Source organism: Sciurus vulgaris, assembly GCF_902686455.1.
Source record: "Sciurus vulgaris genome assembly, chromosome: 18".
In the NCBI taxonomy this organism is placed as follows: domain Eukaryota; kingdom Metazoa; phylum Chordata; class Mammalia; order Rodentia; family Sciuridae; genus Sciurus; species Sciurus vulgaris.
Window position 1 is genome coordinate 2402117 of NC_136479.1, and position 14809 is coordinate 2416925.

A 14809-nucleotide genomic window follows, 5' to 3' on the forward strand; every position below is an offset into this window, starting at 1 on the left:
TAATTTTATCAATGATTAAAACATGAAACTTAATTTTTAAAAATTAAATTGTCAGGTGTGGTGGTGCATGCCTGTAATCCCAGCAGCTCGGGAGGCTGAGGCAGGAAGATTGCAAATTCAAAGCCAGCCTCAGCAACTTAGCAAGGCCCTAAGTAACTTAGTGAGACCCTCTCTCAAAACAAAATATAAATAAGGGCTGGGAATGTGACTCACTGATTAAATACCCTTGAGTTCAACCCCTGGTATATAAAAAAGAATTATCTTTGCTGTGCTAGGATTGAACCCAGGGCATAGGCATGCAGGGCAAGCACTTTACCACTGAACTACTTTCCCAGCCCACAAATACTATTAAACTAAACGCTTTATTCAGTTTTCATAAATTTTCACTAATGTCCTTCACTGATCCAGGATCTGATCTGGGATCCCACATTGCCTTTAGTCTGCACTTCTCCTTAGTCTCCCTTCATCTATGACAAGTCAGTTTTTCCTTGATTTTGATGACCTTGACAGTCTTGAAGAGTACCAGCTGGGCATCTTATAGAATATCGCTCAAGGTGGGACTGTCTGGGATTTTCTCATGATCAGCCAAGTGTGATGCTTTCAAGGGAAGGATCCCACAGACATAGGGTGCCCATTTCCTCACATCGCATCACCTGACATCCACATGTCTCATGATCAGTGTTGTCCTTGACCACCTGGCTGATGTGGTGTCTACCAGGTGTCTCCACTGCAGAGTTAACATTTTTACTATTCTTGATCTTTGCAAATGAGTCACTAAGGCTAGTGACAGTCAAGGAAGGAGACAAGGGACACCTCCTGGAAGGGGAAGTATCAGCCCGTACTGTTTGGAATTCTTTTTCTGTTTTTTGAGATGGGATCTCCCTCTGTTGCTGAGGCTGTCCTTGAATTTGCAATCTTCCTGCTTTAGTCTCCAGACCACTACTTCTGGGATTGCAGGTGTGGGCCACCGCGCCTGGCTTTAAGTTATAATTCTGGCCACTTGCATCTGCTCTGCAGAGCAGTTTTCTTTGTCCCTTACTTTAAGCATTGACTACTCAGGGTCAGAGGAATGTACATTGGCTCTGGACCTGCTGGGCCTGATCCTGGCTCTCACCAACTGTGCACTCCTGGGCCACTCGCTTAATTACCTGAGACCACCATCCTCCTGGGACAGAACAGGGTGACACTTGGGAGGGAGGTCATTGGTTGCAGCAGTGGAGGTCAGGGCTGATGATATAACATCTTGCTCCTGACTCAGGTCACTTTTGTGCCAGGAGTGTGTGGGTGGGCCAGAGGAGTGGAGTGGAGTGTCTCTTGTCTCTCACCAAGGAGGTCTCTGTCAATTTTTGCTGTGTCTGTACGTTTAAAACCAGTAATGTACTTAGTTTTATTATTTTCTTATTCTAGTAATTTATATTAATTTTTAAAGCATGAGCTGTACTGAACTACATCCCCAGCCAAATATTAATCTTCTTTTCTTTTCTTTTTCTTTTTGGTACAGGGGATTAAACCCAGGAGCACTTAACCACTGAGCCACATCCCCAGCTCTTTCTATATTTTAATTAGAGACAGGGTCTTGCTAAGTTGCTTAGGGCCTGGCTAAGTTGCTGAGGCTGACTTTGAACTTGTGATCCTCCTATCTCAGCCTCCTGAGCTGCTAGGAGTACAGGCCTATACCACCACACATGGCCTTATCTTTATTTTCATGTATTTTCTTGTTGTATAGGTATGGAGACCCTTTTCTCTGAGTAATGGACTAATGAAAAAGTTAGCTTGTGAGTAAATGATATCTTTTTAAATGTTAAATATGTTCCCATTGTATATTAGTTCATGCCAAAAAAAAAAAAAAAGTGAGCTTATGGACATTACAACTTGAGAAAATAATGGGTTAGTGAAAAATGAAATTGCTGGTTCCCAGTACTGCCCCCAGCTGCATCCCAGGTTGATTTTCTAGAGCCCCAAGCCCAAAGGCTTCCTCCACTGACTGGACTTTTGCCTCCTCCCTTAGGACAGAGTCCCTGGACTCCCAGGCTCCTGGACAGGGAAGAGGAAGAAGAAAAGAAACCCATTAGCCAAACGCTGAACGTGGGTGACCGGAGGGCTGGACGTTGGTTCCAGGATGTCCCTGCCCAAGTCCAGTGATCAAGAAGGCAAGGGTGTGAAGGCCGACCAGGAGCCGTCCCCGGAGGTGGGCACGGATGTCATCCCTGCAGCCCCCAGGAAGCCCAGGAAGTTCTCCAAACTGGTCCTGTTGACAGCCTCCAAAGACAGCGCCAAGGTGGCTGGGGCCAAGCGCAAAGGAGTACACTGCATCATGTCCCTGGGGGTGCCGGGCCCTGCCACCCTGGCCAAGGCCCTCCTCAAGACCCATCCAGAGGCTCAGCGGGCCATTGAGGCAGCCCCTCAGGAGCCTGAGCAAAAACGCAGCAAGCCGGACTCCGGTGAGGCTCTGGGAGCCAGGGATGGCCCCTGCCAGAGACAGCCCAGTCCCTCTCCTGGCTGCCCCCACACAGCTGGCTCCTTCTCTAAGAGTCCCTGCTGCTCCCTCTGCCCTCCTGGCCTCCCTTCCCCTGCTTCCTCCAAAGAGGGTGTGGGTGCAGGCCCTGTGTCCTCGAGGCCCTGGAACTCTGCCTGGCCCCAGCGCTGTGCAGTAGCCTGGCCCTGAGCTCTGCACCCTGTGCTACCACAGGAGTGTCTGAGCTGGAGGTGGGCCTGGCACTATGTGCTGCTGGGGGGAGGGGCTGCCACTTGTTCTTAAGACCTGGATTGCAAAGTGAGCATCTCTAGAGGCCTAGGCTTCCTGGTCCACCCTCCATATGTTCTAGAAAGTTCCTTTGTTGCTTTAGTCAACTGCTTCATCTTTATTTCCTGAGCAGCAGCTGAGTACCCACTTGGTGCTGGGACTCAGGGAGACCAGCAGACCAGGCCAGGTGGTCCTGTGCCAGCTTCTTGAGCCTGTTCTCCCCTCTCTGCCTCTTCTGCCCCAGCCTCCCCTTCCCTGGAGCCTCTAGGAGGACAGCTCAGGGCTTCCAGGGCCCTGAGGCCGGGGAGGGGCCTTCGTGGCTGCAGGCTGGCTAAAGGGGAGCAGGGCTGACTGGGCAGGTCCACAGCCCTCTTGTTTTGGAGTGATAGGGTGAATGAGAGGGGCAACTCTGACCCATCCACACCCCCACCCACCCTCGGGCTCTGCTCCATGTGGATTTTGGACAGAAGTAGCAGGCAGGGATATGTCCAGGTGGGGAGTGGAGTGGAGGGCAGGTAGAGGCTCAGGCTGCCTCTTTCTCTGCACCCAGTTCACACTTGTCACAATGCAGGTTTCCAGCATCCACAAGTGCCTCAGGACTCTGTTGGAGCAGCAAGGTTGGGGTCAAAAGCTCAGGCAACAGGAAATTGGCTAGGGACAAGAGGTGCTGGTGGGTGTCCCCTGAAGGGCAATCGGCGAAGCCTGGGGTGCTCAGAGCATAGGCAGCTAGGGCCATAGGAAGGGGCTTTGAGGTGGGCTAGCAGCCACAAGATGCACTTTCAGAAATCAGGGTGCTGGGACAAGACAAGTTTTGGGCCAGGAGTACGTCGTACCTGTCAACCCACTTGTCTCCTGATGTCCTGGGGCTGGAGAAGGGCCCCAGGTTAGCAATACACATGGGATGCCAAGGGCCACCAGGCAAGGCCTCCCAGGAACTGGAAATCCCCTGACACCAGGGCAGATCGACTGGTTAGGATGATTGGAGAGTACCTATGTCCTGGTACGTGCCAGTGCTTGGCTGTGGCCTTTTCTGTGCATAATCTGTGTGTGAGTCACTGTCTGCGTGAACATCTGTGTTTGTCTGTTTCTGTCTTCTTTATATCTGCCTAGAGGGTGAGTCAGTGTGGGTCCATTTTCCTGTGTTAGTCTGTAAGAACTCCAGGCAGATCCCCCAGCCCCCACCATGATTGGTACAAACGTGAGAATGCAAAGTCATCTTCTGAGTGTAAATTCTGGGGAGCTCCCCTGGGGGAGTGCCCAGTGGTGCATTTTTTCCAGTTGAAGTGGGGTCTGCCATGCCCTGAGAAGATGAGGACAATAAAAGCCAGAGTCCTGGGCCTTGGTTTGCTGCCTCTGAATAGGTGGCCCAGAGGACTCACCTGGCAGCCAGACATAAGGAAGGGGGGCCTTGAGTGTTCATCAGCTGCCTGAGCAGTTCAGGGAACTCTGCCTCATTGATGGATATTTATGGGAAGTGGCCTGAGATCAGGGACACCTGAGATGGGGGTGTCCCCAGCCACAGCCCTGAAGCCTCCGTCCCCTGCCAGGGATCCCCGCACGGACACGGAGGCAGTGCTGGGGTGACAGGAGTCCTGGGCCCCTGAGCTCCCGCTCCTCTGCAGCATGCCAGCCCCATCAGCCAGGCCTGCTGAGTGCTTCCACGTTTCCACCATGCTCACACCAGTCTTGGTGGAGGCAGAGCTCAGAGGGGCTAAGTCACCCCCCTGAGACCACCAGCTTGTCACTGCTGGTCCCGGGCTCCTGTGGAATCTTCTTCCCACTGAGCTGTGCAGGATGGAGTCACCCTGAGGCTCTGTCCAGCCCACTTGAGACTCTGCTCATGTTCTCTCCTGTTGTCCAGGCTCTGGGCCTCTGCTTTGTGGGAGTTGGAGCCACGTCTCGCTCTTCCGATGAAGGGCCACTCAGTGGCAGGGCTCCTTCAGGCAGCACTGGTGGAGAATGACCCCTGGCTCCTGCCACCCTTCCTTCCCTGCAGACTTCCCCGTTTCTGGCCAGCCCAGGCAGTAGGGATGGCAGTGGCTCTCTCCCACTCAGCCCCAAATTTCTTGAAAATGACTTTGACAGTTTTTGTGTCCCTGGGCCAGTGACTTTTGGGAGCAGTGACCCTGAAGTGGCAATTACTTCCCTAAGTCAGCCACAAGAGGCTTCTGGCCCAGCAGCCACAGAGGCCAGGAGTGAAGGCAGTGGGGCTCCTGCATGGATAGACCCCCGGACGCCCAGGGCCAGCCCTTCCCGTCCTGTCCCTTGCCCTTTGGCACCACCCTGATCACCCCGCCTCTCTTCCAGACTTAGGCGGCAAGGAAGACAGCGGATTTGCAGCCACGGATCCCGCTGGGCGCGGGGAGCCCACTGCCTGCCCTGCTACACCCAGTGCGTCTGCGTAACCTTGGCAACAGCAGCTGCTGTGTCTTCACTGCCAAGCAACTGGGTGGTTCTGCTAGTCCACAGGACTTCCCAGGCGGGGTCTTGGTGGATTTTCACTTTCAACATTGTATAATTTAAACAAATTTTTACATCAAGCCTAAGTTACTTTTGTAAGCAGGAAACAAAAAATCAAAAGGAGAATTTTAAAAGCTTTATGCTATTTCCCATCATGAACAGGTTTTAAACATCCCAAGATTTGAGACTTTGGGAACCTGACTCCAGCTCTGCCACCCTGGGGCCCTCTCTCCCCCATCAGTCCTCACCTGGTCCTGCCCCAGAGCTGCCTGGCGTGGGCCATCAGACTAGTGGGCTCTTCACTGGGGTTTCCAACCCCCAGGCCTCACCCCATGGGCCTCCTCAAGCTGGAAAACCAGCTACTGACCATAACCAGGTGAAGCTCCCGAGGTTTCCCCTTCCTGCTGCCCTTGGTCTGAAAGGGAATGGTGGGAGCTCTGCCCTGGGCCTGATATCACCTGACCCTGGGTGCTGCTGACCTTCCCTGGGAACCTCAGGCTCCCTCCTGCTGGGTCCACCCAGATGCCCCTCAGTCACTGCGCTCCCTGGTCCAAGCTCCTCTTCCTCAGGAAGCCTCCTAGACAGGGCTCCCAGGCACTGAGCCCACCCTACTGAGGGTGGCAGCTCCAGTCCTATGCTGAGGAAGGGGTGAGCCTGCAGCTCCTGGGGTCTGGAAAGGATCCTGACAAAAGTGCCAAGTGGCCTCCTACATTCTTTTCAGGTGATTTGGGGGTTGCAGGAGATTCCCTGGAACCTGAGCCCCTGCCCAAGCTCATGAGGGCTGCCCTGCTGGAGGGGAGATGAAGGGAGCTCAGTTACCCTCCTCAAGGTTAGAGGTTCCCAGAGAACCCCAGGGGCGAAGCTTTAGCCTCCAGACCTTTCACCTCGTGGTCCTTATTTGAAAATTGCCTCTGGGCACAAGGAATCTTTTTTTAAATGCTGGATGTAGAGACCTTGTGTTCTTAAACATTTATTCAAAATTAATTAAATTTATCCAAAATTGCTAGGTGCAGTGGTAAAGGCCTGTAATCCCAGGGACTTGGTAGGCAGGAGGATCAAGGCCAGCCTCGGCCAATTTAGCAAGACCCTGTCTCAAAATAAAAAATAAAATCGAAAGGACTGGGGATGAGCTGGGCCTGGTGGTGCACTCCTGTAATCTGAGGGGTTTAGGAGGTTAGGGCAGGAGGATCACAAATTCAAGGCCAGACTCAGCAACTTAGCAAGACCTGTCTCAAAAACACTGGAGATGTACTCAGAGGTTAAGCAGCACCCCTGGGTTCAATCCTCAGCAACCCCCGCCGAAAAAAGGAAAAAAGAATTTAACTGCATCAATCGACTCCCCAGGAAACAAATTACCTGGTAATTCTTGCCCCAACTCCCCATTTTGCTATATTATTTTTATAACATTGTAACATTTCTATTCTGTTCTGCACCTGTAATTGGAAATTTCTTTTGTCTTCATTCTATGTTCAAATAGAGTCCATTCCTGGGTGCTCTTTGTTGTCTGGTTTTGTCAGATGATAAGAATGCCTTTGGGGCTGGGGCCATAGCATCAGAGCACTTGCCTAGCCTGTGCCAGACCCTGGGTTCAATCCCCAGTACTCTGCCCCCCCCCCCCGCAAAAAAAATGCCTGTAGAAGGGCTGGGGGGAGGTAATCTGGAGAAGCCAGGGTGTAGAGAAGGGGCGGGCAGCTGACCTCATGCTCCACCTCTCATGGCCACCCCTCACAGTCCAGGCCAGTCAGGGAGGGTGGATTCCTCACCCTGCCCACAGGACAGTGATCACACAGATGTCCCCTCCTCTGGACTTTGGTGTGACACCATCGAGTACTCCTGCATCTGCCGGGGAGGCCACAGGGCAGTCTTAGGGGTGGTGTGGAGCACCAGATCTGAGAGTCACTTTTGATGGCCCTGTGAGATGCCACGGGGGCAGCAAGGGCACACATGGGGCAGAGTGGGGAGGTGGGACTTGTGATCCTGGGGAGTGACCAGTACTGGGGAGCTGAGAGGAACCAGAAGCTTGTATACTGGGTCTGGCAAAGTCAAAATTTTGTTTGCTTATATTTTTACTTTTAAGAAGTGACCACGTGGAAGCCGCAAGATGAGTGTAGTGAACACCTACCTGGCCCTCACCGGGACTCACCACCCCTGCCCTCCGCTTTCCCCCAAGCATCCAAATGCAGACTGCAAACAATGACCCCTGCAGTGTCGGAACTTGACCCTCTCTCATGGTCATGATCGCAATCCATAGTGCATTTAAAAGAATCTCATTGACTCAGTGACATCGTCCACATCATCCAGCAGCCAGCTTCTACTCGAATGCCCCACACAGGGCTAAACTACCCCCACCCACCCCAGGCAGGCCCAGGTCGGGTCCCTACCTCACCTTTTGCTGCCTACCACCGAGCTGCATCCCAGTACTATTTATTTGTTTGTTTGTTTGGGGGTACTTTACATCCCCAGCCCTTTTTATGTTTTATTTTGAGACAGAGTCTCGCTAAGTTGCTTAAGGTCTTGCTAAATTGCTGAGGCTAGCTTTGAACTTGCTATCCTCCTGCCTCAGCCTCCTGAGCTGCTGGGATTACAAGTGTGCGTGACCGCGCCCGGCTCTGCATTATTCAGCACTGACCTGCAGATGGCTCGCTACAGGGAGAGACAGACCCATACTCTTGGATGCCCACCAAAATAAACTCCAACACAAGTTGCAGCCCTCCTTCCTGCTCTATCTCTGCACAGCACAAACCAGTTTCTAAAATTCCGCTCCTCGTGGTTTACATGTCTGTTGCTTCTTGGTGCTCCGGGCCCCTCACCCCCGCGCCCGGTAACTTAAGCTCAACACCACCAGGAAAGGGATTTTTGTAGATTTTGGTTCCTGAAGTTCCCAGTGTGGAGAACAGGCAGAGAGGGAGCCGGCGCGGGGCAGAAGTGCCAGGGGGTGGCGAGCTTGCTGGATACTTGGGGTACAGGCTCCGGGTCGCGGACGTGTGGATTGGAGCAGACGCAGAGGGTGGCGCGGGGCGGCACGGGAGGAGGTGGGGTGCAGGCTGACGAGCCCGAAAACGCAGAGGATGTGAAAGGTGGCCGAAAGGAAAGGATCCCAAGGAGGACGCAGGATGCGGGAAGACTTGGGAAGCGCGGCAGCCTTTCTGTCCTGGGACCTGGGCCTCAGCGCTCCGGGAACCCCGGGTCACAGCGTTAGAACCGAGGAGGGGCGGAGAGCAGCGCCCGGGGCCTGGAGTTCCGAGTCTTCCAGGGAGGAGTGGCGTCTGCGCCCTGCACTCCGAGGACGCGCAGCTAGAGGCAGGAGGCAGGAGGCATCCGGGCAAGGAGTGGGGACTTGACGTGGGGCCACCATGTGCCGCAGGAAAGCAACTCCGGGAACCATTGCGGTACCCAAGGGCACCCGGCTGCACCGGGTTGCTGGAGGACAACGGTACACTGCGGAGGCAGACTGGACGATGTACGAGGGCTGAACAGGAGGGCGAGGGAGGGACCAATGAGCCAAGGCTGGACCAAGGAGCAGGGCTGTACCAAAGAGTAAGGGTTGGACCAATGAGCCGAGGCTGGACCAATGAGCCAGGGCTGGACCAAGGAGCAGGGCTGGACCAAAGAGTAAGGGTTGGACCAATGAGCCAAGGCTAGACCAATGGGGCGGGGCTGGACCTAAGGCGAGGGCTGCACCAGTGGGGAAAAGATTTACCGAGAATGTTTCCCAAATACTAGGAAGGAAGCCGCCTTAGCAGCAATATTTCTAATAGCGAAATTCTGAACGAAGTGTCAGATAGGAAAATAAATAAATTAGGTAGCCAATCATATAAAAAATAAGTTGAACTATGGGAGAAAGTTTACAATAGAGAATTTTATGGGTATAAAAAAGCAGGGACACATAAAAATAATTGTTATCTCAGTTTTACAAAATTAGATTCGTTCTCAAAAAGGGTTAATCAGAAGGAGGAAATCTGGAAACTCAAGGTACCCAGAATAGGCAAAAACAATCTAGAAATGAACAAGGGCTGTGGTGGAGCTCAGTGGTAGAGCGCTTGCCTGGTATGTGTGAAGCCCTGGGCTCGGTCCCAGCACCCAAAAGCAAAACAAAATTTACAAAGAATGACAGAGTTGTAGGACTTGCACTCCCCAGGACATTTATTTATTAATCAGTATTGGGTGAAGCCAAAATTGTAAGTGATCCAGTCGCATCGAGGAAATGGAGGCCATCTGAGTCTGGGAAGCTAGAGACCACCACTGGGAAAATGGACTGTCAATGTCTCCAAAACCCTTTGATCACCAAAGTTACCTGTGCCCTCAAAAGGCTGCAGGCGGGAAATTGCTCATTAACACCCCTGGGCCCCACCGGCCTGCATCACTCCATTTGGCCCTTCCCCCTGCCCACTGCTTCTCACCTTTTTGCCATCTCACTGGCACTTCCTGGGCCTAGTCCTTTGGCAGGGAGGAGAGAGATAAGGGGGGGAGAGAGCAAGAGCTCAAAGGAAACTTCAGTCTATAAGAGGGGCAGGTGCTCTCACTTCTTGAGAAACCAGAATACCAGCCACAGCCCCCTTCTCCCTCCCGGGGCAAGTCTGTGTTACTATCTTTAAATAAAACCTGCTTTATATGCTTGCCTCGGTGTGCTTCTCTGGTGTTATTCTTCAACATCTGAGGAAGCAGAACTCCTCACCCATAACCGTGGGTATCATGGGGACTGAACCCAGGGGCACTTTATCACCCAGCTATATCCTGAGCCTTTTGTACTTTTTTTTTTTTTTTTTCTTTTTTTTTTTTTTTTTGGCGGTGCTGGAGATTGAACCCAGGGCCTGTGCTTGCAAGGCAAGCACTGTACCAACTGAGCTATATCCCCAACCCTGTGCTTTTTATTCTGTGTCAGGGTCTCCCTAAATTGTTGAGGCTGGCCTCCAACTTGCAATACTCCTGCCTCAACCTCCTAAATTGCTGGGATTACAGACCTACACCCGTGAGGCAATGCTGGGACACTTAAATGGGGGAGAGAATTGATTTTCAACAAATAGTACTGGGACAGCTGGAATATCCATGAAAAAAGAATGAAGTTGAAGACCTCCTTTCACATCACATACAAAACAAACAAAACAAAACCCTCGAATAGGTCAAAGACCGCAATAAGTAAAACCTAAATTATAAAACTCTTAGAAGGTCTGGGGTTGTGGCTCAGTGGTAGAGCGCTGGCCTAGCATGTGTTGAGGCACTGGGTTCAATTCTCAGCACCACATAAAAATACATAAAATAAAAAATAAAGGTATTGTGTTCATCTAAAACTAAAGAAATATATTTTTACTTGCCTCATATGCATGAGGCCCTGAGTTCAATCCCCAGTACCACCAAAAAAATATATTTTTTTTAAATAAATAAAACTTAGAAGAGAACACATGGGTAGGGGTGGAGGAGATAGCTCAGTTGGTGAGTGCTTGCCTTGCAAGCACAAAGCCCTGGGTTCAATCCCCGGCACCAAAAGAAGAAAGAAAACACATGAGTAAATTTTTGTGAATTTGCAGTAGGCAGGGACTTCTTAGGCAATGATTTCTTAGTTATGACATCAAAAGTACATGTAACAAGAGAAAAAAACAAACAAACTGAACATCATCCAACTTAAGAACTTTTATAATTCAGCTGGACATGGTGGGTGGTGCACACCTGTAATCCTCGTGACTTGGGCAACTTAGGCAGGAGGTTAGCAAGTTCAAAGCCAGACTCAGCAATTTAGCAAGGCCGTAAGCAATTAGTGAACCCTGTCTTAAAATAAAACATAAAAAGGGCTGTGGATGTGGCATAGTGGTTAAGCACCCCTGGATTCCACTCCTAGCACAAACAAAACAAAACAAAACCCCAAAACAAACAAAAAAACTTTTATGATCCAAAAGACACCATCTCAACTGGAGCAATAAAGTGATGAGATAACCCACAACATGGGGTTGGGGGTGCAAATCACACATTTGACCAGGGACATATATCTAGAATATATAAAGAATTCTCACACATAATAATAACAACCCAATTAGAATATGGGCCAAGGTTCTGAACAGACGTTTCTCCAAAGAAGATATACAAATGGGAAATCAGCACATAAGAAGCTAATGTCATTAGCCATCAGGACAATGCAATGAAAACTGAGAGATCCCGCTTCACATCCACATATCCCCTGGCATGGCAATCAACATAATAATAGGCAGGTAATGTCTAATGTAGATGACGAGGTGAAACAGGGACTGTTATGCCATGCTAATGGGCAGGTAAGATGGTGCGGATCCTGTAGAAAAGTCTGGCAGCCCCTCGGACATGAAGTTACCCTATGAACCAGCAGTTCCACCCCTAGATAGGTCCCCAAGAGCATGTTCACACAGAAAATCATACACAACAGTCGTAGTAATATTATTCATACCAACCAGAAAGTGAAAATGACCCAAACATCCACCAACAGATGAATGGATAAGCAAATTGTGGCATATCCATACATAAAAATATTATTTGGCCACAAGAACTAATGACGTAGCCCAGTTCATTGGCACACACCTGCCATTCCAGATACTTAGGAGGCTGAGGCAGGGGGATCATAAGTTCAACACCAGCTTCAGCAACTTAGTAAAGCCCTATAGAAGTTTCATGAGACCCTCTATCAAAATGAAAAATAAAAAGGGGCCAGGTAAAGCACTCAAAGGTTCAATCCCCACTACCAAAAAAAAAGCGGGGGGACAGGGGATGTAGCTCAGCGGTAATGTGACTCTGGATTCAATTCCCCAATGGTGAAAAAAAAGAATTAATGAAGTATTGGTAATGCTACAATATGGATGAGCTTGGAAAGTATTATGCTAAGTGAAAGTCAGTGACAAAAATCACATATTGCATGACACCATATATGTGAAATGTCCAGAATAGACCAATCTACAGAGAAAGAAAGAAAATTAATGGTTGTTTAGGGTTGGAAGGATGAGAAAATTGGGGTGTGCATTAGTTCGTTTTCTATTGCTGTAACAAATTCTGGAGATAGATAATTTGTAAAGAAAAGGGGCTTATTCAGCTCACAGTTCTGGGGCTCCAAGAGCATGGCTCTGGTGAGGGCATCATAGTATACGGCACCGGCACCGTGGGTAAGGCACTTTTCTTTTTTCCTTTTTCTGTCTTTTTTTTTTTTTCTTTTCTTTTTTCACATAAACCCATTCTCAGGGAAACTAATTCACTCCTCAAGCGCTTCCATCCTTGAGGCCAGCATTAACCCATTCCTAGGGCATCACTCCCAATGATCTCATTATCTTGCACTAAACCTCACCCTCTGAGGATTCCACCACCTCATAATACTGCCACATTGGGGGATCAATCTTCCAACACATGAACTCCTGGGGACAAACCGCATCCAAGCCACACCAGGGAGTGATGGCTAAAGGTTCCTTCTTTGGAAGGATGAAAAGCTTCTGAAACTGTGATGAAGTTTGCACAACTATACGATTGCCCTAAAATTAATTGATTGTAGTTTAAATGGGTGAATTGTGTGGTATGTGAATTCATGAAGCTGTTACCAAAAATTTCAACAATAATAAACCTTTTATGTGTCTACATAACATTTTCATAAAAATTACAATATTTTTTTCAACCAAAAAAATTGATGAATGGCATTGTTTTATGATTTTGCAAATCTCTTTAATGTCAGTTTAGGAGAAAACTACAGGTTCTCATATCTGTTTCTACATTTAGCCTGTTACAACATCATGTAGTCTTTAGAATATCCCACTGTTCACTTGTGAGCAAATGAAAATTTAGAAGACAAATAGTATCTTGAAAGTATTAGGCTCTCCGCTTCCTGATGATGCAAGCTGCTTCCCTCTGCCATGCTCTTCCTCTATGATGTTCTGCCTTACCTGGAGCCCCAAGGAATGGAGCCAACCTTCTATGGACTAAGACCTCTGAAACTATGAGTCCTCAGTTAAACCTTTCTTCCTTTATAATTGTTCTGGTCATATCATTTAGTCACAGCAGTGAAATAGCTGATCAGTGCTAATCAGTGATCTTCTCATGCAGGTACTCCACTTCAAAGTCATAGAGGTTCCTCTTAGAGATGCCAAGGGCGGGGCAGGACAGTTTGGCCAGGCGGCACAGATCTTGCAACTGATTCCAAGAGGACTTGCAACACACACTGCAGCCTGAAACAAGCCTCCAGACCACCCTGGTCCTCAATGAAGTCATAAATAAGTTTGGAGGTCTCTGCATCAGTGAGCTGAGCCTCACTGATTCCTGCCCTGGAGAAGAGGCTCCGTAGATCTGGATCTAGGTTGTTCACCTGCCCAGATGGAAAAAGGCCAGAGCCAGGGTGAATGAAGAAGGAAAGATTCTCTGACATTCACATATGTGACTACTTTGGCACAGAAGCCTTACAGTTTTGGGGGAGCAAAGTTTTGTTTCTTCTTGCCCAGGGTACCAGCATACACTTGACTGTGTTAAATTGGGAGTCACAATGTGGCCTTGGAACCCTGAAATCAACTGTCAGTGCTGAGGATTGAACCCAGGGCCTTGTGCTTGCAAGGCAAGGACTCTATCAACTAAGGGTCTCATTAAGTTGCTAAGGCTGGCCTCGAACATGGGATCTTCCTGTCTCACCCTCCCAAGAAGTTGGAATTGCAGATGTGTGCCACCATACCCAGCCTTCATTGTGATTTATTTTTATGAAAGAATAAGAAGATAATAGAAACACTGATCAACTTTGGACCTAATACATTATTAAAATTTTAATATATATAAAAAAAAGAAAGTATTAGGAATGTAATTTGGACTTGGCATGCTCCCTGAGTCATAGGAACTTCTGGAATCCCCATTCCTCTACTTTATGTAAAATTAGTATTTCCCCATTGTCATTGACGAGTATATTTTGGGAGATTCTTTGCATTATGTACATACTTGTTCTTATTAAAATTTCACTCTCCAGTCTTGGCAGCCATTGATAATTTTTGCCGGAATCAGTTATTACTATAACGAACGTCAAATAGTGGTTTTCTACATTACTTTTTTTTTGGTGGTGTGGAGTACTGGGATCAAACCAACTGTCACTAGACACATTCCCAGCCCTTTTTGTATTTTGAGACAGGGTCTCTCTAAATTGCTGAGACTGGTCCTGAATTTATGATCCTCCTCCCTCTGCCTCCTAGGTTGCTGGGATTACGGGTGTGAGCCAATGAGCCCTGCTCTGCGTAACTCTTCCTTCATTTTTATTTTTAATTTTTTTTTCTAAATATCTTTAGAAACTTTCTCTTTGTAGTTGTAGATGGACACCATACCTTTATTTTATTTGTTTATTTCATGTGGTGCTGAGGATCGAACCCAGTGCCTCACACAAGCTAGGCAAGCGCTCTGCCACTGAGCCACAGCTCCAGGCCCTTCCTTCATTTTTAAATTGGCTCTCTGCCATAAGAAAAATTTTTTTTCTTCTCTCCCATTTATTCACCTAAAATAGCAACCCGTGGATTACTTTATTTAAGGTTATAATCTGTTATCAACATTATTTATTTTTTATTTTGGTGTCTCGCTAAATTGCCCAGGCTAACCTCAATCTTGCACTTCTGCCTCAACCTTCAGAGTTGCTGGTATTACAGG

The 14809-nt window shown here is 48.8% G+C and overlaps 1 protein-coding gene across 4 annotated transcripts in view; it reads left to right on the plus strand.

Moving 5' to 3' along the window:
• The window catches only part of FLYWCH2 (FLYWCH family member 2), a 93855-nt gene that overhangs the window by 3572 nt on the left and 75474 nt on the right, over positions 1-14809 (plus strand). For 2 of the 4 annotated variants that reach the window (XM_079120395.1, XM_079120397.1), the window contains exons 2-3: positions 2009-2441; positions 5051-6500. In XM_079120395.1, the coding sequence (XP_078976521.1) occupies positions 2120-2441; positions 5051-5148 (420 nt within the window). In that variant the 5' untranslated portion in view covers positions 2009-2119 and the 3' untranslated portion in view covers positions 5149-6500. Of the gene's footprint in view, positions 1-1726; positions 1776-2008; positions 2442-5050; positions 6501-14809 lie in introns of those variants that run through there. The other 2 variants (XM_079120396.1, XR_013760637.1) reach the window with 2 other exon arrangements.